Source organism: Tiliqua scincoides, chromosome 4, assembly GCF_035046505.1.
Source record: "Tiliqua scincoides isolate rTilSci1 chromosome 4, rTilSci1.hap2, whole genome shotgun sequence".
Lineage (NCBI taxonomy): Eukaryota > Metazoa > Chordata > Lepidosauria > Squamata > Scincidae > Tiliqua > Tiliqua scincoides.
The window spans coordinates 187,360,553-187,387,328 of NC_089824.1; the positions used below are offsets into that span (position 1 = coordinate 187,360,553).

General features: G+C 44.8%; 1 protein-coding gene across 1 annotated transcript in view; it reads right to left on the reverse strand.

Moving 5' to 3' along the window:
- Positions 1-26,776, reverse strand: part of NAV1 (neuron navigator 1) — a 326,783-nt gene that overhangs the window by 93,854 nt on the left and 206,153 nt on the right. Inside the window, exon 6 of the mRNA XM_066626528.1 lies at positions 16,952-17,317. Within this exon, the coding sequence (XP_066482625.1) occupies positions 16,952-17,317 (366 nt within the window). The remainder of the gene's footprint in view (positions 1-16,951; positions 17,318-26,776) is intronic.

Genomic DNA, 26,776 nt, shown 5'->3' on the forward strand with positions numbered 1-26,776 from the left:
ACAGGCAGATCCTTACAGCTGAGTTGCCTGGAAAGTATTACTGAATTTGAGTGAACCTATCATAGACCACACAAATGTCTTTGCGTTTCTTGGTTGTTTCAGAAAGTGCCTAGTCCCCCTTCACTTCCTCTGAATATCAACATATGGGTTGGCAAGCATCACACTCATCACCACAAAGGATCTGAACATCTAACGTGACTATTCTGAGTCTAGGCAACAGTGAATATTCATGCCAATGTAGTGGAGGCATGTTTATTATTATGATTAAGAATATTTGTACACCACTTTTCAACAAAAAGTTCATGAAGTTTCAGACAGCTAAATAAATAAATGTCCCGCAAGGGCTCACAATCAGAAAAAGATTCAGGAAACAACCACTGGAAAAGATGAGATGCTGGGGTAAATAGGAGCAGTTGCTCTTCCCCTGCTAAAGGAAAGAGGACCACCACTTAAAAAGGTGTGTCTGCTCATTTAGCAGGTGTTGCAACAAGATCAGGTTCCTGCTGACCAAATTTATCCTGTCATGAACGTAAGAGGATGCTGCAGAAGAGGAAAAACTCTGAATCTAGCATCAGGGCTACACATGCTCCATCTAGCAGGCAATCATCACTCTCAGAGTTGATGAAGGATGGAAAACAGAGGATGGAAAACTAGCAAAGTGAGAATTCATATTGTTGCTGCACTCCTGGCTCCCTGAATTGGTATAAACGTATCAAGTTGCCTTATAATGAGTCAGATCATAAGCCCATTTTGCTTAATATAGTCTACTTTTATACACAGTGGCTCTCTAGGGTTTCCCAGCCCTGCCAAGAGATGCCAAAGATTGAACCGAGAACTGTCAACATGTAAAGCATATAGTCTACCACAGAACAATAACCCCACTCCTTGTCTTCAGATTGCAGACTGAACCACAAGGAGACAAACTTTCCATACATGAATTTGTGGATCCATTAACCATTATGTGCATCTACTCTCCACAAACACCACCAGATACAATAATAGGTACGATTACCAGCACTGGTGACATTTCTTTTCAAATTAATTTTGTATAAGCTGTTCACATAAAAAATTAAAATTTGTCACCGCCTAGCATAAACACTCTCTCTCTAACTCATCCATACAAAGAGAGGCAACTCTAACTTCCTGTCTTAAACACATGAAAAACATGCAGAGGACAGAGCATAGTGTTCTGCCAAATATCTCCACTCCCTCCTAATGCCCGCTTTTTGGCTAATTAACACCCCCCTTTTCCAAGAAGCACAGCGGTGGTGTGCTAAGGAATAAACACAGAACTTCTTATCTATAGCAATTAACAAGAATTTATTGCTACAAACACATACACTCCCTGCAAGTCCTCTTGTCCAGAGGCTTTCCCTCCCAAAACTCCACTTAACTTAGTGGGTAGAGGACTGAAGCCTCCAGTCGAAGTCCAATCCAGCCTCCAAAGCACAGTCCAGTCTTCCCAGTCCAGTATTCCCAGTCCAATCTTCTGCAGTAGAGTTCCCCCTCTCCAGTAGTGTTCTCTCCAGCAGAGTGTCTCCTCTAGCAGGGTCCTGGCAGTCCTCTCTTCTGTGTCCTCCAGCAGAGTTCTGGCAGTCCCCTTCTCCCAGTGTGGGTCCGTCCGGGTTTCCCTCTGGGTCAGCGTCCGGCTTCCTCTGGATCAGCGTCCTGCTTCTGGCTCTGAGTCAGGGTCCTCCCTCTGGTCAGCGTCCTGCTCCTGGCTCTAGGTCAGGGTCCAGCTTCTGGCTGGGTCAGGGTCCAGCTCTTGGTCCTGGGTCAGGGTAGCTCTGTCTCCTTCCAAAGCTGCCTTTTATCCTTGGATGTCTCATGATCCAAATACAGCTCAGCTGTGAGCTACCTCATTAGTTCCAAATGAAGCTCAGGTGTCCATCCAGGTCTCCATTGGCCTTGATTGATTACAGCTGTGGAGCCAACCCTGCCCTTCCCAGAGCTGTCAAACAGCTGTCAAAACAGGGAATCGCTGTCAACACCACATCATCCACCTGATGATCTTCTGATCTTCCATTACACATGCACGCTCAGTTATCTCCAAAGTTTTCAGATTGGGTATGCTGGGTACATGAAGCAGAGCAGCATTGAGCCTGTTGATCCTGCCACTGGCACTATTCCAGGCTTGAGCAATTCCTCAGCCATCTAGAGTCCAGCAATAAATGAATGAATAAACGTAGGAGGTACTTGTCAGAGAGGTACTTGTCTAGAACACCACACCTACAAGAGTTCAGTCGCAGTGGTCAGGATAGCGGTTTCACAGACGTTGCCAACCATCTGTCACAAACATCACCCTTGGGGTAGGGAAGGACCAGGGGAGATTCCCAAGTCAACCAGGATTTAACCCTCCTCCAGTCTTACACCATCCTCCACAAACCCCCAAGAGCAATGTTTTTTTATTTAGCTTACTCCAAGCCCCAGGTCCTATTAACATACAATTCCTTGGTCAATAATTGCACCCAATTTTTCATGTAAAAGATTTTTATTTTAAGGGAGTTTTAATTACTCCAAAAGACATATTTACATGCATTACAGTAGCTAAAAACAAGAAACTAAGCTAAAATTACCATCATGCAGGTCTCTCAGCATTTTCAGTATAAAAGATGTTAACCCTCAGCTCCCTTCCTCCTGCTGTGTGTGAGTTTTCAGGCACCCACAGGAGGTTTTATTCTCTAAATTACTGATGCACTACACCTGGGCAGCAAACACCCAATTTAATCCATCTTAAAGGGAAAGGCACTTGCCCCAGCCCGTGACACCATCCTAGTGTGACACTTTCCGGCAGGCTCTAAACTCCACGCAGCTGAAAGACCCACCACTTGCTACAACTATCTTGTGTTACTTGCAGCCCTGCTCAGTTTCGCACATCTCCTTTCCACCACAACCTCTCCAGAATCAAGCACTCATCACACTGACATCCCGTGCCGTTCCCTAGCAGCATGACAGTGACAGCTAGAGAATGGCCAAGGGCCCTTCACTGCACTTTGACATGAGAATGTTTTAGATTTTGCTTCTGGCTACTTTGTCCAACCGCCAGCTGCCAACTAAACTGTAGAGTAATTGTGTGGAGATCATCAAGTGAGTGCACTGCTGCCCTGGGAATGCAAGACAGAGAGTGCAGATATGAGTGGCAGGTTGGGCTCGAGGCATGATGGTGGCTGAAAGGTTTGGCAGCTGGGCTGGTAGAAGATAGTCCCTGACTTATTCCCCTTATTCTGCTTGACCAATTTTTACTTTGCCGTCATTGTTACTGGAGTTCCTTTTTAAATTTGTTTTTACTTTTCGAGAAGAAAAAACCCACTGTGTTCAACAGGAACTTCAGCAACAACAGCTGCAGAGCAGAGCTGGATCAGTTCCCCTTAGATTCAAGGAAGAACATTCAGCTTCATGAGTCATTGGAAATGAGGCAGTACATTCCCTCTCCTCTTGAAAAGCATTAGCAGATCAATCTTAAATCTAAATGTAAACACATAATCCGCTCCTGTACATCATCACTACCTAGGATTAGTATCCCACAACCAGCAGAACAATCAAAACCAGAAGGTCTTCAGTTTGTTGCTGGGTCAGCAACTAAAACACCAACAGGCAAGTCATCAGGAGAAACAAATCCAAGGCAGAAGCTAAATGAATGATTACAGGTGTCTGCTATGCATGGCTGTTCTGTATTCGCAAACTCCACCACCAAAGTGCACTCTGCAAAAGTGGCAGGTTCTCACCAAGCATAACCACAAGTCAAAAACTAGAGATGGAGACCCAAAAGGGAGAGATCAAGAGACACACACTCCTCTGCTGCCCCAAGTTATTCCCCACTGAGAAGAAATCCAGGGACATGCTTGGCTGCACCCCACTTTTATGAGTGACATAAGAACAGCCCCACTGGATCAGGCCATAGGCCCATCTAGTCCAGCTTCCTGTATCTCACAGTGGCCCACCATATGCCCCAGGGAGCACACCAGATAACAAGAGACCTCATTATGGTGCCCTCCCTTGCATCTGGCATTCTGACATAGCCCATTTCTAAAATCAGAAGGTTGCACATGTACATCATGGCTTATAACCCGTAATGGATTTTTCCTCCAGAAACTTGTCCAATCCCCTTTGCATTTGTGACATGCAACAACAAAAATGTACTCATTCTAAACAAAGGAATACCAATGCCACTGGTGCTGTAGCTCCTGTCTGTACGTATGAAGCTGAAGAGACACCTTGTTTTTTACAGCTTCATACATACTTTCTGGATACAATTTCCGTTCATACAGCGATGGCAAAAATCTGGATCTGAACTGGGAAGAAAGACAGAAGTCATCAGGTCATTTGACCATCAGTCATCAAAAATAGAAAGTCGACAGAGCGAATTGTGAGTATTTATGTGCTGCATATAAGTAGATACACAGACTGTCTCTCGCTACTGAATTCATTGCTTAAATGAAACCTTCAGCACAGCCTGACTCAGCTAAGCCCTTATTTCTATTGACTTTCCCAAAACACAGGTCAGCTGGATGTCTTTCAAGAGCAACAGCCTTCCCCTGGGAAATGAGTTGAAACCACCCTTATGTTTGACACATTTTTGGACCCACCCAAAGCAACACGTTGCAAACATGCCAGAAACCATGTGATCAATGAAAAGACAATGAAAACTCTAGCAAAAGTCTCTGCTGAATTCTCCAACGGTCACACCTCTTGCATGCTCTGTATGCAATAATTCACTGGTTCCCAAATTTTGGGACATTGGGACTCACCTAAAAAAAAAAGTCTCACTTTACTAGCCACTCAAGCCTCTGTATCTATAAAAGTGACGGGGCAGCAGTGCTCCCCCCCCCAGTAGCAGGTTGTTTAATCCTTGATGCACATAACCTAATCTACCCTGTCAGTTTCGCAAATCAACAAAAATTGGATCATGACCCACTGGTGGGCCATGGACTCACAGAATGGGAAAAGCTGCAACCAAATCATCTGAGTTTCTGTTCAAACCATCTTCATTCCCTAAACCATACTGATGCACATAATGAATTTAGAGCAGAAGAGGAAAAGGGGTAATGAAAAAGAATACTAGCAATAAAATGTGAATACGTGGATGCTGAAAATAAAATTTGATTTCAAATTCTCCACCACTTGTTCCCTATGGAGAGGCAATGTGATCAGAATGAAACCAAGAGTTTCATTAAATGAGCAACATCAGTGCACATCGTAAGCTATCCACAGAATACCCACTGCAGATTCCTAGAGCATCCTCAGCATGTTCACTGAGGAGCAAGGATGTTCTGCTGCCATGGAAACGTGCCTTTGCTCATCCTTCCTTCTCTGAGCATCTGCAAAGCAATCACAGATTCTTTTTGCTACTCATGCAAATAGAGCGATCCAGCTGGGCAGTTTGCCAGACAGCCTTCCCCAGAAGAGCTGACATGACCCTGCAGGGGGCTGATAAAACCTCACCCTAGATTCAGATTCATAAACACAAATCTAAGGGTAACAGCTTGATTATATGGGTCAAATCTTAGCAGGACAAAATACTACCCTTCTAAAAGGAACGGTGGCACAAAGCTTTGAGATATAGTTCAGTCTCAGGCAGCCCAATCCTAAAGTCCCATGCTGCGAAGGAACATTCTCCCCTTGCCCCAGGGTAAGCCCCAGCAGCTGCTATGGGGCTTGTGCCAGCAAAATCACCAGTGCAGGTCCAAGCTGCCTCATGTCAGGAATTCATGCGAGGGAGGGGGAATAGGATATGGTAGAGGCTACTGCCACCTTTCCCAACCCCTGCCAGGTCTGATCTGCCCCCTCCCCTGCCCTGTTACACCCCTCCCCGCCCTGTTAACATCCTCTCCAGCCCTGTTCCACCCTTCCCTGCTGACCTATGGAGGGCCTACCTGCTCCAGCTGGCGCGGGTGATTTACTGGTATCGACAGACTGGTACAAGCCTTAGCACTGATGCCGTTATCATCCGCACTGCCACAATGTGCCTTACGGCATGCTTATGACAGCGTGTGTGCTCGTCCCACTGGTGCAAGGCCAGTTAGAATTGCGCTGTAAGACTTAAGATCTGGGGTGGAGTATGGGTAAAGATTATTTCAAGAAGGTTACACTGGTGTAAAGAAGCAATGAAATATCCCTTGAGGATCTCTACTGCTGTAATGCAAAGACCTCCAATGACTACTCTGCAAACACCAGTATGGCAAACATACGGACAATATCATATCAGGGAACCCCTGCCTATCCAAGAGCTACTGTTTCATGCTCTGCAACAAGAAAAGGGTTGCAGCTAGCAAAACAACTCACCTGCTCACTCAACAGCAAGTGCAAACTGTTTTTAAAAGTCCCTGGCGGCCCTTCTGCCTTGCAGCTCATTTAATTACAAACTCACAGGAAATTGCTGCCTGTAAATTGTCCTGAAAAAATGTGTCAAGCTCAGCTATTAACTACAGGGCAGGCCCATTAAATCTGCCACTCACCACATTGCCTCCTGCAGCTACTCTTTTATTCTGGCACCTGCTAAGGCCTGCCCAGTCCCCAGATCATCCAGAATATTAATGCAATCAGGGTGTGTGTATGGGAACCTTGGCACTAGGTGGATGTCCTCTGACCACCATCTCTGAAAAACATCAGAGATAAATTTCGATAGTAAAACAAAGCTTATGTATCAGCTCAAAATCTCTGCCAGCTTCTTCTGGACCTCCACCAGTAACATCTGTTGCCCAGTCATTTTCAGACTTACACTTTGAATATGAGTAAGAATCTCACAGTTATATGAGGTAAATAACAGGCAGCCAAATCCTATACTACAGAAATGCCAATCCATAGGATGTAGTGTACACCCTTGAGTGCTGGCACAATGGCAGGCACACTGGCAGTGATAAAGCCCTGTGGATGCAGCTCCTGTCCTGCCAGCAGACTTACCCGACCACGTTCAACACCATGTTGGCATATCCTCAGCATTGTGACTCCAGCAGGCATAAGCCCCCAAATGGGGCACAGACATGAGCAGGATAGGAAGTGAGTGGCTATCATATCCTAAGCCCCCTCCAGACAGCATACATGCCCAAACATCAGCAAAATGCCATGCCAATAGCTGGCATACAAACCAAAAACCTGGCATACCAACCAGAGCTAACAAACAAACCAAAAAACCCACATAGACCAATGAGGAGGGGAGAATACCAGAAAATTCTGTCTCTCACTACCCTCTCCATGCTGCCCACTTTTCCACAGCACCGCGCAGGATATAGACTGCAGCACACACATGGCAATTTTGAGGAAAGGGCACTTTGCACTAATAGGCTGCTGCCCTCAGAACATTTATGGCAACATGCTTTATTAATGCTTAACTTCTCAGAACTCTTAATGCAGGGACTCTCCCAGGAAGACTCTATACACATACATGTAGAGAAAAGCGGGATTAAAAAATACAGGAAATATATAAAATTTCCCCATTCACAATTCTGAGTAGGCAGTATCAAGAGGCTTGCAGTGTGAGAACAAAGTGTGCAGTCAATATTAAACTAAAGAAACTAGTTAGGAGACTAGTTTCCCAAACTTTATATTCAAGATACGCAATGTGTTTTTGTTTTGTTTGTGACTGTTGTTGCTGATTCCAAGCACTTAAGGAGAAACAGAATAGACATTGAACTAAATAAATAAGCCTTGAACTTAAACATTGCCAATACTCTGCCTTAAAGCAGGGGTTTTCAACCAGTGGGTCTTTTCTCCCAGGGGATCCAAGCAAAAAACCACTTGTGTGCCAGGTCAAAGTTTGTTTTTATACTCCAATAGTCAAACAAAGTTCATTTTAACAGAGTTCTTTAATGAGACTCTTGCGCATCTTTGGCATCAGTTAATTCCTTTATGTTGGTTTGCATTAAAAGAACACTCAACAGCTCTCCATTCTCCACACTCTTTATTGTTCATTCTGTGAAGTATTTGGCTGAAGTTTTTTTTATAATCCATCGCATTTGCACAATAGGACAAAATTACAGGAGGAGGGAAGATGCTTTCTACCCACAAAAATAAGCAAAAAATGCTTTTCAGTTCTCCTCTCTTTATTAACGATTCTCCTTCATTTCAAAACAAAAATAAAGTACATTAAGAGCAGCAGGTACAATGACAAATGTCATGACCCCAGCCTCAGGAGGGCAGCTAGGACTCCAACTCAGAGGAAGAGGACCTACCCTGGTCAGGAAAGTCAGCAGGTGCAGCAACATTGGACCCAACACAGAACCTCAGCCTATCAGTGAAAAGCCCCTTGAGCTGGAGACCCCTAAGCCGGGACCACCAGTGGTAGTCCCTCTGCGTATGATTGACCTGAGGAACTGACTCCCTCTGCACCAGGGTGCTTGTACTCTCTGGTTCTGTTTGCAGACAACTCTAGACCGAAGTTACAGAGCTTCCTGGAAGGGGCTCCTGGCCAAGGATTTTAAGAAGAATTGCCAAAGGAATAAAGCCTGGGAGGGACAGTCAGACCTATGGGAATAAGGACTCTGCTGAGTTCCAGTCATTGTTTTCTGTTGGGTACTAGCCAAAGGTCCTGCAGCTCAGTTTGATGCTACCTGCCTGACTTTGTGAACCTTAAGGCGCAATCCTAATCCCTTATGTCAGTGCTTTCCAGCACTGACATAAGGGCAATGCAGCTCCGAGGTAAGGGAACAAACATTCCCTTAGTTTGAGGAGGCCTCCGTGAGTGACACCCAACTGCAGGATGCAGCACATGTCCCACTGGCACCGCTATGCCAGTGCAGGAAAGCACTGTGCCCTTAGATACTCCCTCAAGCCCCTCACTCATGTTTCCTAGGGTTTCTTTTTGCCAATTTTATGTCATTCTGTTATGCCCAGGTAGGGTACAAGCACTGTACTGTAATCTGGAGGTAAAGCAATTGAGTTCTAAACTGAGATCTGTATGCGATCTGTGATCAGATGAATGTCCTACGATCTGGATCTCCCTTCTGTGCCAAGCCACTCGCAAGCTCGTCTGTGTGGTGCTTCTCTGTGTGATGCTGCAATCTTGAGAAGTGTGGAAAACCAAGCAAGGCTCAGTGAAACATTTCTCTGATTGTAATTTTTCTGTATTGTATCGCACCTCGAACTGATCATTTTCTGTAGCTTTTTTTTTTTTTTTTGCACATTTAATGCCATTCTGGTATGCAAAGGATATTGTGAAATAAAAAAAAATGATGAGTGGCGCTGCACTTTTGAGAAGCTTGGAAAACCAATGAATATGTATGTATATATGTTTGGTAACAACAACAACATTATTTATATACTGCTTTTCAACAAGAAGTTCACAAAGTGGTTTACACAGAAAAATCAAATGACTAAGGGCCCAATTCTATTTTAAAAAATCAAATAACTAAGGGCCCAACTTTCCAGCACCAATTCAGCTGTACCAATGAGGAATGTGCTGCATCCTGCGGTCACAGAGGCCTCCCCAAGGCAAGGGAACATTTGTTCCCTTACCTTGAACATTTGTTCCCTTACCTTGAGGCTGCACTGTTGCTGCATTGGCACTGGAAAGTTGGATAGGATTGGGCCCTAAGTGGCTAAGAGTCAAAAATGATAGAGTTCACAGTTGAAATGCTTATTGTGCTTTATTGCAGTGTTTGTACAATGTTGAATACACGTTTGGATAAAAACACATAATGACACAGTTTGCTATTTTAATCCAAGAAATTTTTTTTGGGGGGGGGGGGATTACAAAAAAAACAGCCCTAGCAATCAGGCTGCAACAGTCACCCATACGAAAAGGGCAACAGAGCCCCTATAACATCACCATTCCCCCAGCATCTCTCTGAAAAGGAGAGGCCCAGGAATGGATTTTCCAGATGTCCTTTATTTGAAGGGAATGTCCCTTAATTCAAAACACAGCAAAGTTAAACAATACAACAGCCATCTTCTTACAGCTTTGTAATATGGATATGGATAAGCATAAAAAATGAGACTGACCCTTAGTTTTGAAAAGTTGGTCTGGCAGACCTAGTCATAAATCTCCCACTGAATGCTTCCCTAAGGCTTGCCCGCCCACCCACCCAGAATATGCCACATAAGAAAATAACAGGGTGTTTTTATCAGACCGCTTGAGACTGGGGGAGACAAAGAGCAAAGACTACTATGTGAAGCCTGTGTCACCTGCTAAGACTTGTGGTTTGTCACCAGAGCCGTCAGACAGCTGGGGTCTTGCTTGCTTCCAAGCTGTCATGTAACAGGTCAAACACCCTCCCTTTTACTGGGATGAATTAAGCACCAGGAATATTTATTTTCTCATGTTCTGAAACAGGAAACCTCCAATATGCTAGGATCTGGCATCTGGCCAAGCTTTGGAGGTGGGAGACAGAACGAAGCAAGAGGCTGGATTTTCATGAAACTGAGAACAGGACAAAGTTGAGAAAAGCATCCCAAAACCATCAGTGCAGGCAGTATTGACACCAGGATATTGGGGGGGGGGACTGGGGTAAAGCCCTACACTGGGCCCCCCTTGGCACCCCTGCTTCCACTCTAGGGAGCACTGAGTGCTGCCACTGGTACTGAAAACTATTGTCAGCTTAGTCAGGGGGTTCCTCCAACAGACATGGGCCCTTGCCCAGTGTTCAATTTGTCCAGCTCCTGACACCACCCAAATGTGGGAGGTGGCTAATTTTGAGGAGAGCTACACTTCTGTGAGCCCAGATCTCTCTACTGATCTTCTTTAACGAAGCCTGGCAGTGGCAGATATGATATTTAGATATTTGCACAATTCCAAGTGGAGGTTCACACACCAATGTTCATCGCTTGACAACTTCAACATTGTATTGACTTGCATGTGTGAATGCTCCTTCAAAAATCTATCACACCATACAGAACCTTCATATCACCCAGCATCTACTTGAACACAATACTTTTTCAGTGAGTACACATTCATTTCCCCATCATCAAGGTCTGAGCAGTCATATAAATAGCACCAAGTCTAAAATAAGATTAAATCCTGCTATTATGAGGCCTGGTCCCAATAGGCATCTCCTGACCTCCTTTTTAAAATCAGGAATTCTATAACGTGAATACATGTGTGATATATTTCTCAGAACAGAAACAGAAGGACTGACATTTCTGCCTGCGCTACTAACATGTCTTCCACAGCAGCCTGCCATGGGGAAACTGAGCAGGTAAAGCTTTTCCCTAGCAGGTATGGTGACACTTTCACTTGTTTAATATCTGCATATGAGGTTGCAGTTGTAGCCAGAGGAGCAAAGCCAGTAAAAAGAAGTTGGCAAACCTAAATGAATGTTACCCATTAGGGAACAGGAAATAACCTTTCATCTTCCCATGTGGATTTCCCCACTCCAGCCTCACAGTGTCCAACGTCACTCAGATCTGTACTCTGAGAGATAAGTGCTATTATTTTAATACCCAAATAACAGCAATGGTTAAGAGACCTCACAGTTGAACTTTGGGATGGTCACAATTACACATCTGCAGACCAGAGCTGTGGAATTAACAAGGTCTTTATAGCATGGCTTTCCGTGACATGCGAGTATTTTTAGGCCCAAGCCTACACCCATTCCCTTGATGGAGCTATGGGACTGCTAAAATCCTTCCAATGATAAATGGAAAAAGCATGACATAATATCTCACTCTGTGAGTTTCCATCTCTCCCAAGCAGCAGGGGGTGAGCAGCCAAAAGAAAACATGACCAAAGGCCCTTCATTTCCAAACAACCAAACAATTCAGAGTAAGATAGTCAAATGAACAGAGATAACACTGTGTGGCAACCAACCACATGTTACCAAAGTCAACACATTTGCAGAAACCAGAAGGAACACTGATAACCACATGTATCACTGCAGCTTCAAGTTGTACCACTATATACAGCACTCAGGAATGGTTTAGAACAGTATTTCTCAACCAGTGGTACAGATACCATGTCTGCTGCTACACACAGAACCCCTGGGACACCTACCACCCGGCAGTGTGACCTGGACCGTGATGCAACAAACAGCAAAAGGAGGCTTGGCTCAATGGGCAGAGCTCCAAAGCATGCTTTTCCATGTTCGAAAAAGCCCTCCAGTCCACCCTGAGCCTCTTACTGGTGTTGGTTCTGTTGCATCTGGCCTCCCAACCCAGAAGTAACTGGTGATGATTTCATCTGGTGATACTTCAAATAGGTGGACCTTGTGAAGTGGTACAGAAAAGGACAAATGTTGAGAAACACTGGTTTAGAACTCCTAAAGCAAGCAACTATAGATGTTCCAAAAATTTTTTATAAATACTCCAGAATACGCAAGTTGTCATGCTGTTTCTTCTAGGTCCACTCCAGAATAGAACCCTTTCAAATCCCCTCATTCATTCCCTACATTACTTTAAAGGAAAAAACCTCCAATACTAGGAGGAGGGAGGGGGGAGACAGAACGCAGGTCGTTCGGCTGCTGGGCAGCCACCCCTCCCCTGCCTCGGGGGAGAAGAAGAGCACTCCCCCGCCCAGCCAGCCAGGACCTACCTTGCTGGGCAGGGCACCTGGCTATGACATCTGGAGCCCACAGTTGAACCCTCCCCCCAATGCCGTCTGCAGAGCTACAGGACCCAGGTGGGCAGAACCAGCCCACCCTCCAAAGGCAGAGACCAGAACAGAGGCAGCAGCCTACCCAGTCATCTCAGGAACAACCCTAGCAGCTCCAGGTGAGAGGAGGTGGGAGGAAGAGAGAGAGAATGAGAGGAAGGGGAGGAGTTGTGTTAGTCCCAGGGGAGGGCAGTCCCAGAGACACACCCTTTTTGTACCATCCCTGTGAGGGAAGGGGAGGGGCCTGCCCTATATAAACCTGGAGACCAAGGATGACAAGGCGGTTGGGAGAACAGGCAGGAGGATCTGCTGACAGCAGCCCCTGCTCCTCACTCTGGCAAATGCTGCCAACCCAAAGGGGGAGCTGGGTGACACGACCCCCCTTTCTTCTGGTGAACTAGTCTGAGGCCTCCACCAGGGGGGCCCCCTCGGAAAGGCCGGGCTGGCCAGACCCCTCCCCTCCCCCCACAAGGAAGCCTCTCAGGGAATAACAGAATACTGACAAAATTTGATTAAGAACAATCTAAAGAGCTTAACTTTGCATTGCTGCAAAGAATTTCAGATGAATTCCCTCATTTTGTTCCGTTTGGGGTTTTGTTTTTTTAACCCTCAGCCCTATCAGCATTTGACAAGTTGTATGGAAAAGTTACCATGAAGCCCCTCTGTATATAAGAATATTTGTATGCAAACTACACAGCAGGACAAGCCTTATGAGCTGTGGGGCCCAATTGGAAACCTTTTTCTCAGGGCCCCAGTTCGCAGCAAAGATCTGCAGAATCTTAGATACAAATAAAATTTAATATTAACTTTATATCTCTATGACAGAATGGAAGACAATCAAAATATGCACTTAAAATCGTTGCTGTTCTCTGTAACACCTGCAATGTGGTGTTAGGTGTCCATAGCAGTGTGGTGTCATGTGTGACATGATTAAAGTAGATTACCCTAACACGAGGGCCCCTCAGGCACAGGGTCCAATTGGGAACAATTGGTCCAACTGGCTTAAAGTTGGCCCTGCTACACAGGGCTAAGGCTGCCGGATCACGATTTCATCCTGCCTATGCTTGGCACCCTGACCAGTGCTTCCACCACTGGGATCTCCATCCACAAATGGAAGCTTCCTTGGTGGAAGGAAGGAGCGTTCTGCTCATGACAGTTCTCCTTGTTCAAAATTTGCACAGATTAGGATGCAACCACTGCACTCATTCCCACTCCACTATTGGTTTCTTTGCCTTACTCTCTTGTACCACCTGCAAGACCTGCTTTCTAGTGTATGTTGTGGAGAAGGAGAGTGGGAAAATGGATGAGTAGAGGAGTGGGATGGAGATACACTGACTCCTATTGTCTCAAAATGGGAATGGTACAGCAGGTGAAAAAATTCGAGGTTATGACCCAGCAGTTTTTCATACAATGTTGCTCTGTCTGTATCATCAACCAAAAAAATCATTTTCAATTAAAAGAGAAAAAAAAGGAAGTCTCTACCAGGATTATGCTTTGGAACAATGAGGAATGATTGCCCAGAAAACTAACCAGCCATTCTAAATTATTCACTTAGGAGCAAATATTTTCAGAAGTCATATATTGGGCCAAAGAAGCTCTCCAATTAAAGAGGCTAGCCAAAAGGTGAACCTAGTCCTAAAATGATTACTTGGAAGTTATTTTAATTTCATGTAATACACTTGGGACTGAAGTGTCTAGGATGATTACAAACATCCATTCTATCAGACCAGGGATGCCCAAACCCCGGCCCTGGGGCCACATGCAGCCCTTGAGACCTCTCAATGCGGCCCTCAGGGAGCCCCCAGTCTCCAATGAGCCTCTGGCCCTCCGGAGATTTGCTGGAGCCCACACTGGCCTGACACAACTGCTCTCAGCGTGAGGGAGACTGTTTGACCTCTCACGTGAGCTGTGGGATGAGGGCTCCCTCCACTGCTTGCTGTTTCTTATCTGTGAGGCAGCAAAGGAAAGGCCAGCCTTGCTTTGTGCAAGGCCTTTTATAGGCCTTGAGCTATTGCAAGACCTTCATTCATTCATATAAGTTCATCTTTAATATATTCATTTATGTAAACTTATGCAAATTTATTCAAATTTTAAGTGTAAATTAATTCTTCCCCTCCCCCCAGCCCCCGACACAGTGTCAGAGAGATGATGTGGCCCTCCAGTCAAAAACTTTGGACACCCCTATATCAGACCAATACACTTCATCCAGCTAAGTGAATTGGCATAAATACAGGGGGGCTCCGTATCAGTGAATCCCATAACCACTTTCACTTATTTGTGGATCGGGTCCAGGGGGGACCCAACACTTGCCCCCTCCAGAGGCAAGGGGAGCTCTGCACATGGCCTCTGCCGGGCTCAGAGTGACAATTAGAGGCCAAAAAACCAGAAGTTACTTTTTTGGTCTCTCATTCCGAGACCAGGAGGGGCTGTGGGCAAATGTGCGCAACCTCTGTTGGGCTCAGAAGACAGCCCCCCCCCCAAAGGCAAGGAGTTCAGCAATCATAGCCTCCAGAAGGTAGGAGGGCATTCCTTCATATTCGTGGTTTCACTTAACTGCAGGGGGTTCTGGAACAGAACCCCTGCAAATATGGGGGCATGCCTGTACAAGCAAGACAATCATATTGGGAAAGAACTTTTTCTCAGGAAGTGATGAGTAATCAGATCTAGAGTTATTTCCTTATCTGAGTCCCACAACATGCTGTTGAAGGTTCAAACTAGACAGGATGTTAATCGTGTCATTAGCCCTTATCTGTTCATTTTTTAAACTGTGAATAGCAGCACAGGGCAGGGGATAATCAGGGTTGACTGCAGCAAAGGTATATACAAATGAAAACTTTAGCTTTTGCCATGGCCCCAAAAGAAATATTCTCATGGCAATTTTCACAGCTGCCAGGGAGGGGATGACATCAGTGGAGGGCAGAAACTGCCATTCACACCAGTGGCAAGGCAAATAGCAGCTACACATCATGGTGTTTTATCAGAACTGCAGTGTAGGCATTAAAAGTTTTTAAAAAATACTTCCTCCTTACTGCAATTCTAATCCTGATCAGGGCCCGCAGCAGCTGACAATTAAAGTTTTTAAAATGAACATGCAAGGTCCAATGATATGATTAATGCCACACAGTTTGGTATGCACAGTAGCTCTGGATCTGCCTCTTAAAACCAAACATTTCTAACTGATCTGCCAATGAAACAGCTTCACTGGAAAGGGAGGCAAAACATCTAGAAGCACAGCACAGATCATCAATGTGATCTTTCTTGCATGTCCCTATATACACAGCATGCAATGTATCTCTAGGTAGTCTACCTACCTATTCATTTATTCTCATATACGTTCTCTGTTATCTACTACTCTGCCAATTTTATTCTACACAGCATATGAAAGTTAAAATTGCTGGCCAAATCCGACTTGTGTCCAGTTTAACCCAGATACACTTCCTACCCCATCCTTCTGCAGAGTACACTTGCCTCAAGCTGGGAACAAATATTTGCTTTGCAGAAGCAGCTAGTCTCAAGTCAAGAACTGCTCACTGCTTTGTAGACATGGGTACAAGTCATGTGTCTCTTCCACGCCCCGGACAAAATGGTTTTGTTTCTAATGATTCATCAGGATGTGTTACCTTGTCACAGTCGTGTTGCTACTAGTGGTGTGCTTTTCAACTCTTTTCTGGAGTGTCATTTAACATCTAGTTCTAGCACCCATACTGGATTCAAAAATAGAAATATCTCAAGCTAAATGAATGAATATCTAAAGTGCTGAAACCTAGGCCTGCTGCATTAATAAAACAGCACTTGGGATTATTAAGACAGAAAGATGGGGAAACAAAGATGCTAAAACAAAAATAAGAGAACAATGAATAATAGAGTATGTCCTTATCATGACCTAAATATTTCAAGCTGGGGATGGTGGAAGGACTTCCCAAGGACCACTTCCAATGCTATGCAGCCAAATCTGAGACGCATGTTTGATTGCCTGACAGCAGTACAGGCGTCCCCCCATATCCACAGGGGATATGTTCCAAGATCAACCGCAGATACCTGAAGCCATGGATAGGAGCAAACCCCCTATATACAAGTCATTTTTTTTCTTTGCCCAGGTGCCCACACAACCTAACTTGGGCAACTTTTCCCTAATGAAGTTCGGTTGTGAAACTTCTGAAACAAAATTCTGCTTCCCCTCCTTCCATTGGCCACGTTGCCCAGATCCTGGCCACTTCTTCCAGTGGCTCCCTTTGGAGTGCACAGCTGAGTGCAGCACCACCTTCAGCCAATGGGGAGAAAGCAGGAAAGCTGGAACACATTGGAATGACAGACTCCAGAGAAAGACAGGAGAGAGACACGGCGCCCACTAGTAAAATGCAGAATCTCCCCCCCCCCATGTTTTCAATCAACGGATAACTGAAGCCATGGAAACCAGACACCTGTACTCACCCTGTGGTGATATCATCATCCTCAGTCATTGTCTTGCCCATCAAGTCACTGTCACTCATGTACCCGGATTTGAGGTCAACATCATCAGCATCCAGTGACTCCACAAGCTCCAGGCGTGAAATGTGGCTGAGCTTGCTTGGGCTGCGCATGGGCATGGTGTGGGAATAATGAGCTCGCTCTCCGTGCATGTACCAGCTGGGTGTCCCTTCTGAACGGCAGCCCCCACCCACTGAAGGGGCATCTCCAGCCTGCAGGCGAGGGCTAGACTGACTGTAGCGCCAGGAGAGGGGAGAAGAGCGGTTGGATAGGCTGGACACGCTGCGGGGGTTCGCTTCATCACTGTCATAACATGTCATCTCCAGTGAACTGCAGGAAAAAGCAGACAGGAAGGTTAATGGCTAGAAGTTGAAAGAAGGAGGAAGATTCAGGAATGCTTCTGAAAATCAAAACACTCAGAAATCAATGTCATAGAAATCACAAGTCATCAGAATTCCAGCCAAAGGCTGTTCAGCCAGGCTGGGCCATAGCCTGAAAACTCGGTCTTACATGGTGCAGAAAAGGGCAAGCACCATTATAATCAAGATAACTTTCTGCACCAACAGCCTCTAGACAGATTAATACAGGACACAAATCCCCACTTTCTTGTCAGGAAGCGAGAACTCCAGCAAGTATAACTTGTCTCACTATTACAGATTTGAAATAGGTGTAGCTGCACTTCACACAATTCCTTTTTCTGGAGTAAAAGAACACAGGTGTTCTGCTCCATCCTGATTCTGATAATCTTACTTTCTCCTAGACAGAGACTAGTGCAATGGTGTGGCTAAGGGGGTGACAACTGCACCAAGCAATAAGTTTTAGGTGGGCAAAAAGCTGAGCTTGACACTAGTGGTCAAAATTATGAAAACCATGGTATGTATGAATGATATAATGTTATCTTGTTTAACTTTGATGCTTTGCAGAAGTACCGAACAAGTTCAGAATTTCCTCTCTCTAAGCCCTTCTTCATGATACAAAAAGCAGTTGTGGAAACTGGTGTATAAAGAGCATGAAGGTGTTATCGAAGCCACACTGCAGCATGTTGCACTTCCACTGCAAATGAAAGCAGGCATGAGAGTTAATGGTCCATACTGACATCCCAGCTTCTAGGCATGCCTTTCATTTAGATTTAATAAAAGCAGTTGCTGCGCATCAACTACAAAACGATGATTAAAACCATCTCTGGAACAGATTCACAACTCCAGGAGAGATGGAGCTTGGCCTGCAGAGCCCTGCAGGCATGGTTTCAACAACTGCATTGATGCAAAAATGTAATTGGTTTAAACTCAAATTAATTGCGGATTTTCAGCCTTTTAACTTGGGGGGGGGGGGGAAAGGAAGCCAATATTCTGCTTAACACACCTCCCCAACTACCCCAAGACTGAATTGCCCCCATGGTCTACTTCATAAGCAATGGTCAACATGAAGGAATCCCAGCATTGCCCAGTCCTTCACAGGACAAGATGCACACATCACAGAGTATCCAGCACTTCTTCCACCCAAGATTTCACTGATATTGCCTTTTAACTCCAGCCTGATGGTCAAGCCCTGAAGGCAACAGGCTACACATTCAAAGCAGTAACATCTCACCACTGGAAGCTGAAGTGGTTAACATTAGTATTGCAGCAATGAAAGGAGCAAATGAGGAATGGAGCATTAAGAAGTGGATTAAATTTGGCTTTTTGTGTTGCACAGGAGCTGGTTGCCTACCATCACGTAGTGACAGCTTTGTAAAGCAAGTCACAACAGCAAGAAGTTAAAACTGATAATACTCCAGTTTGGTGCGTTGCAAGTTTTAAAGCAGCAACAAGTAACTTTGTAAGAACCTTGACAAGAGAAGGTAAATAGTTCAGTATGCTAATTCTGATAACTCTCCTGGACTCCAAATCCTATCCCCAACACTAGCACCTGTATGCATGCACTGCATCCTATGGTTGTGGGGGCACTCTTAGAACCTGCAAGAGATAAGTAAAAAAATTTTGTACTTATTTCCTGGTAGGCTGCCAAAGAGGCAATGGGTCTTCTTGGACATATGTCAGTCATTCTGGTGGCATATGTCCAAGGAAAGGAAAAGGTCAGAGAGATTAGAAACAGAGGAGATAAATTCAGTGTGCACCATTGCCACCAGATCCATTTCCTCCTGCCTCCTCCCCATCTCAGTTCCTCCCCCTCCCTATCCAGAAACACCCCTGATCCTCCCACTCCCTTCTCACTGTTGACTCACTTCACACCCTCACATGGAGGCCTTGATGGTAGCCCATGTGCATGGCTGCCAGCGACTGCACTGGCCGTCTTGTTGCACTCACCAGTGCAGTCCGAGCATGTGACACCATATTATGCTATTTAATATCTACATGAAACCACTGGGAGAGGTCATCAGGGGGTTAGGAGTGGGGTGCCACTGATGCTGATGACACCCAGCTGTATCTCTCCTTTCCTCCAGACTCCAGGGTGGCGGTTGAGGTCCTGGAGCACTGTCTGGAGACAGTGAGGATCTGGATGAGAGCTAACAAGCTGAAATTAAATTAGCATAAGACAGAGGTTCTCCTGGTTTGGAAATCCTCGATGCAAGTGCTGGAGTATTGACTTGAGCTGAATAGGGTTGCACTCCCTGAAGGAGCAGGTCCTCAGCTTGGGAGTTCACCTGAACTCGCAGCTGCTCCTGGATTCCCAGGTGGCAGCTGTGGCTAGTCAGGCCTTTGCTCAGCTTTGACTGGTGCGCCACCTGCAGCCGTACTTGGATCGTGCAGACCTGGCCACGGTGATTCATGCCACGTTGTAACACGCTCTATGTGGGGTTGCCCTCGAAGAGAATTCGGAAACTGCAATTGGTGCAGAATGTAGCAGCCCATGTAGTTACTGAGGTAGGCGGTCTGATTCTGCCGGACTGCTTCTCCAGCGGCTGCACTGGCTGCCCGTTCATTTCCGGGCCCAATTCAAGGTGCTGGTTTTGACTTTTAAAGCCCTATACTGCTCTGGGCCAGGGTATCTTAGAGATTGCCTCCTCCCATACAATCCAGCTCTTAGGTCATCAGAGAAGGCATTTTTACAAGTGCCGCCACCCAGGGAGGTACGTGAGGCGGCGGCAAGAAATAGGGCCTTCTCAGTAGTGGCACCAACTTCCCTCCCCCTTGACTTATGAACTGCTCCCTCTCTTGAAACTTTCTGTCGGGGCCTGAAGATTCTTCTGTTTAGACAAGACTTCCGAGTTCCTGGCCTTTTTAACATTTTTTAAAACATCTTTTAATACCTTTTAAACACCCGGTGACAGGCCTGGATCATTTTATAAACTGCTGCTCTGAGCTCTTTTACACTTTTATTTGACTGCTGCTTTTAAGATGTGTTTTGCAAATATGTTTCATCTTGTATTTTAAATTATGTTTTTAATTAATGTTTTTAACTATTGTTGCAAGCCACCTTAGTTCCCTTCAGGGAGAAAGGCAGGATCCAGGCACTTCTGCTCCACTGGCAGAATGAATGTTTTACCAGTGGAGCCCAACAGATAGGAGTGTTGAAATATAGCTATTTCCATTGAAACATGAGACTTGGTAAGGCCTGGTAAGGCCAAAGATTAAACTCAAAGAGAACATAATTTCTCAGTGTGTGCATGGGAACCATTCACACATAGTCTTTTGAATACTACGCTACCTGACCAGGTCAGTGTGTGAAAGTTGTGGACCCCTCTTGTTTGTGTCTCTTGTCCTGCACTGTATGGGCATAGTCATCTGAAGAAGTGACTGGAAAATTCTCCAAAGTCATCCAAAAAGATTTTTACCCTCCAGTTCTCAGTATCCCCAGTAAAACCAGAGCTTTAGCTCACTTGGTGCACTGCTTTGTGATATTTTAGTACAGGTTTGAAATTATGTTCCATTTTCTCTAACACTTTGGGTAAAGATTACACTTTTTACAATGGGCTGTTCTAAATCTAAAAACTTTGGAAGGCACTTAGGCTACAATCCTATATACACTTACCTGAGAGTAACTCAGAAACACAATGGAACTTACTTCTGAGTAAACATGCCTAGGGTTATGCTGTAAATTTGAATATGCAAAGAATTTCACATATATCATCTCAATGCAGTCCTTATGACAACCCAAGTATTATTATCTCCAAATTGCAGCTGGGGAACTAAGGCATTTCTGGGGGGAAGAGGACACATGAGGGGATAGATCCAGTAGCAATAGTGCATGCTGGACCTTATCCCTTCCTTTTTAAATCTCCCCAACCTTTCCTCTCCTTAGACATATGTGGCATATGTCTAAGGAGACTCACTGGTGATCATGCAGGCTACCAGGAGGTAAGTATAAAATGTTTTTACTTTTGCAGTTTGACTGCCCACCACCACCACAGGATGAAGCATGCACCTTTTTGGCACACTTTTGGCTACACTGGCACTGGTGGTGAGAGATAGAATTGGGTTGATAGCATTCAACTTTATCAGAATTATATTATTGAGTTAAACTTAGAGAGGTGGTCTAGCATAGTGGCTGACTCTGCAAAGCAGTACCCAAGCTCAAAGAGCTGAATGCACCTGATCTCAAATTTACACCTGCTTTTGCTGAACCTACCTCCTCCACCTACTGGTGTATAAAAATGTACAACAGTGGCAGCCACTCAGATTTAGCATCAAGATGAAAGTTCAGTTACTACACTCTTGAATGACAAAAATAATTCAGCAAGGGAAAAGACTAGCACATGCTTGTTTTTCTACATGCAGAAAGGTTTTTTTATTCCATTGAAGGTAATAATTCCTTAACCTGCAATATGATGTGGTACAGTCCAGGAAAGCTTCTACCACATTATTTTTCTGGATGCATAGCTCTAGCTTGAGCTTAACTCTACAAGTATATCAAAAACTTAGGGTAAAGGACAGGTCAAAATTGAATCATCTGGGTATTATCTTACTAAATATAATCCTTGCCTGACAGGTCTCTGATTTTTCCTCACTTTTGGCATGCTATAATTTAACTCTGGTCATAGCCTACATTCTTCTATTATATGGTTTAATCTTTTAGCAAAAGCATGGGTGTGTCAGATCATGTCTCAAAGCAATACATTATAATGTTTTATGCACTATGTCCATGCATGCACGCACGCACACAGGCTACTAGGACGTTTCTGAGCATGATTCAAGGTGCTGATTATTACCCTTAATGCTTTACATGGCTTTGGGATCAAAAAATCTTAAAGACCACCTTCCCCCAATAAGTCTGCTCATTCTGTTAGATCAGCCGTTTTCAATCTTTTTCAGCTCACAGCACACTGTCAAGGCACACTCCCAGTTTTTTACTTACGTTAAATTACTATATTACAATTAATTTTAATTAATATAATTAATACAATTAAATCATTACATGACAAAGGGCACAATCCTAACCAGGTCTACTCAGAAGTAAGTCCAATTTTGTTCAATGGTGTTTACTCTCAGGAAAGTGTGGTTAGGATTGCAGCCAAAGACGGGGGAATGTACCTGTGGGACTTACTTCTGAGTAGACATACCTAGGATTGGGCTTTTGGTTGCACTGTTTTTTCTCAAATACATGAGCAGGCAATTGGCACTCCTCCTCTCCCCCACCCACCCCCTCCCACAGGGACATTCCCCCCTCATTTCATAATTGCAGTTAGTACCTCTCCTACTATCCCTCCCCTCACTGGTCCACACCTTCCAAAGGTCCAGAATCACTTGCCTCACATTCCCCCCTCCCCATTGCCTGCTCCTGTATTTCAGAAAAAAGTGTAACTAGTAGACACTTTGCCCAATCCTATGCATGTCTACTCAGAAGTAAGTCCCATTATAGTCAATGGGGCTTTATCCCAAGAAAGTGTGGATAGGATTGTGGCCCAACACCCCTCCTCTGAAAGGCAAGGCAGGGAGGGTTGCTTTGGGGAGCTGCAGGCAACTGTGGCAAGGAGAAGGGACTTTCATGGACCCTCAGCCAGCCCATTCTTAGGCTGGTGGCCTCAGCAGACTCACTTGCTTCCTACCTGCTTGCCTGCCCGGCTTCTACCCAGACCTCTTCCAGGCTTTTCTGATTGCCCAATCAGCAGGCAGGGCAGACAAGGGACTTGATGCCCAATCCTAGGCATGTCTACTCAGAAGTAAGCCCCATAATAGTCAATGGGGCTTACTCTTAGGTAAAGGAGGATCGGGTTGCAGCCTTCCTCTTGCTCACAGCAGGAGATGCAAAGCAGCTGCAAAGGATATGCAAAGTGGCTGTTCCTTTTTCCTGCTGCAGTGTGAGGGTCAAAGCAGCCACTTCTCCCGCCCACTGCTGCTGCCTGCCTCCTCTGGCCCCGCGGCACACCTGAGCATGCCACGCAGCACACTAGCATGCTGTGGCACAGCGGTTGGAAACCCCTGTGTTCGATCCTTCATAGATGCCGTTGCACATGCCATAGTGGTTACCTGAGAGAGGACCTTCTGTGTGGTTGTATCCAACCTGTGGACATCCTGCCAGGTGAGGTTTGGCAGGCCTCCGTACCATCACTTCTCCCAATGCCAGCTGAAGACCTGCCTTTGTGCGTGTGTATTATTTATTTTTCACATGTTTATGCTGCCCTTCTTCTAAGGGCCTAAGGGTGCTGTATGGTTCCTTCCTTCCTTCCTTCCTTCCTTCTGTTCTCATAGCAACCCTGTGAGGTAGGTGAGGTTGAGAGATAGCAACTGGCCCAAGGTCACCCAGGACATTTCATGGCTGGGCAGGGATTTGAGCCTGGATCTTTCAGGTCTAAGTCCAACATGAGAACCACTACAGCACCCTGGCTTTCTATTTTGATTGGCTTACAGCAGAATTGAAGCATTAGGTTAGCCCTACTGACTTCTATGGGACTTACTTTCAGGTAAGTATCCATAAGATTACAGCTTTAGACCTACAATCAAGCTTCAGGCAGAAATATCCAACTAGAGAAGATCTGGGAAGATATTACACTGAAGCTTATCTGAAATTTTGTTGAAGCTGATCTCTGAAAAGATTCAGAAGACTCTGATTGCTTCCACTGCATTGACTATTCGGAAGACAACAAAAAACTAACAAGGGAATTGTTCTGCACTCAAATGATATTTACAAGCTAGCAAGTGGCCAAACTGCCCAGGCAGCACAAAGGCTAGCTCCTACCTGCTCTACCCACTGATTTGCATAAAACTGAGTTCTCAGCAACAAATTACACATTATGTTAAAGGCATGCTTAGCACTGACATGCTTGATTTATATAATCTAAATAGCAGCTGCAAGGCAGGGTGTGATTAAAGCCCCTTCTCCCCAACACTGGGGATCCAGATTTCTTCTACCCATTTAGATGACAGAAATCAAGAATGACAGGGTTAAGCATGCTAATAATGTCTTGTGTGGTTTGACCTTCATTGAGGTGGTAAATCTCTGTCTCTACTACTTGAGACAGATATGGAGAAGACTGAATGCCCCTCCATATTATTAAACACTAAAATCAGACAACCCCTGCTCACAGAAGATTAGATGACAGAGAGAAAGGTTTTCACTTAGGCTTCTTCTTGACATATATATATTTGCTACATGCAAGGAATTTGATTTGTTTTATTTTATTTTTCATATCCACACATTTCACACATATTTTATTATGTGACTGCGGTCTGAAATGGTACTGTTCAGATACAAGTTTATTGCTGCAGTGTGAACAAGGCCCAATTTGCACAGAGGCAATGAGTAGCAGAATGATGGCATGGAGTCACTCTCCTTGTTGAAAAGCGGTATATAAATACTGTTGATGATGATGATGATGATGATGACACCCCATGCCTATTCCTGCCACCTTGTGTCTTAGATCCAGTAACTTAGTATCCCCATATTGGTTTTAAGTAATAAGGACCAAGTTGTGCTCCAACAGCACAAGGATGAAGACTAGCTACAGAAGTCATGTGTGTAATGCAGAAGGGCATCACAGCACACTGTGCAAAGGGCAGGATGACCGAAGGGTTTCTTATACTGCTTTTTCTTATCCTTTGCACACAGATTCACCTTACTCTGGCATACATCCGTTCTGCTGGCTTTTGTTTCTGCACCTGCTCTGCCCAGTTGGTTTGGGCCACAGCCAGGATCGACTGACAGGTTTTGCTATGTGCAAGCACACACACGGTTCCTGAGCCCTATCAATTCCAAGGGATATATTAAATCTGCCTCTATGCTGCTTCTCTAAACTTCCTGCACAAGCAGTTTCTGAGTCTTGCTTCATGCATAAGGCTGCACTTTTCTGGTATTCCTGCAAATCATTTTACCACAAGAACTTTGGGTTAAAATTCAGCTCAATGAAAATTCCAGTTTATCTTTTTAAATACACCTTTCCAAACCTCACAGGTACAGCAAGAAGTATGAAATTGTACAGGCCACTGCTGAAATCTGAGACAATAAAAAGGAGGTTGCATGGGCTTTGATGTCCCTTTCCCTTGTGGTTACTTAACACTGTATTCCTCCACCAGCTACCTTTCCAAGTCATACCTCTGCTCTTCCCTTCCACACCAAAATGTTTTTCAATGTACAGTTTACTCAGCCCCTGGCTATGCATATTATTAAGCATCACATTCTTTTATATTACATTTGTGCCAAAGTGCTGTCAGATATCCAGCCGATGCATTTGTAACTTGTTCTCCTTGCATATATTGCCTCTACATGCCTCCAAAGGCTGGTACATGCCCACTGTGTGCTTGGTCCATGCAAGCTCAGCTTGTAGTTGTCCTGAATTGGAACTGAGGCATCCAGTGCAGAGAGGAGGAGCCTTCCAGTAAAGCAGCCTGGGTGGACTGAGGTCTGATGCTCATACACCTATTGCTGACTACTGTTTACCAACTCGATACGCAATCTTTCTGAAACAGACAGCAAATCTGTCTGATTTGCCACAAATGGGGTTCAACAAACCATTTTCTTTGTACAGTATTGGCATGAACAGAACATTCTGCATGTCCTATTTTTGGGTGACTTAGCTCTTCACAGGCAGTGGGTCTCTAACCTTTCTGGTGGATCTATGAGGGCCTGGGGAGCAGAACAACATGAGACAGGGCTATTGACAGATGCACTGATGCTCTTCATAAGGTTCAGAGTAAATAATTCCAATGCCCAGAGGAAAAAAAGTGATTGTAGGGCTCATTCAGATTGGTTTCAGACTTTGCCATACCTGTTAATTATTATGGTAAGAGAAATGGAAGGGGCTGGGCTGATTGCGATCTTGTATTAACCAGTAATCTGGTGAATAGAAAACAAAGATGCAAGAATGGCTAGAATGGTAACTTGATGTTAAATGCATCTGCATGTAGTAAAGGGTTGGATTTACTTGTGAGTATCAGTTGCATGGGGCTGTCATTTGGATCAGGATCATAGTGTGAAAAAACAGATGTTTTGTCACAGAAAATTGCCTCTCCAAGTTATTTAACTCTGAAAATGCAACTATCACAACTGAAAATGCAGCTATTTAGACCCAGATTTAAATCCATATTCTGCCATGAACACTGATGTGTGATTTGCAAAACCTGCCTCACAAGAATCCTTAAGAAAAGAATAAAGGTGGGAGAAAAAGCATATGTGCCTCCTGAGCTCTTTGTAGGAAACACAGGATGAAAATACAGGTACAATAAATGAATGAATGAATACATTTCTTATGGGAATTGTTCCAATTGCAAATGTATCTATAACACTTCCTTAAAGACAGTGGCGGCCTCAAGTCCATTTTGTAGAAAAAGCATATAGCCACAGGGCTGCACTTATACTTTCTAGCACCACTGACTGACTTGCAGAACCTCTACTGTTCCCATATTTCCTGGGCAT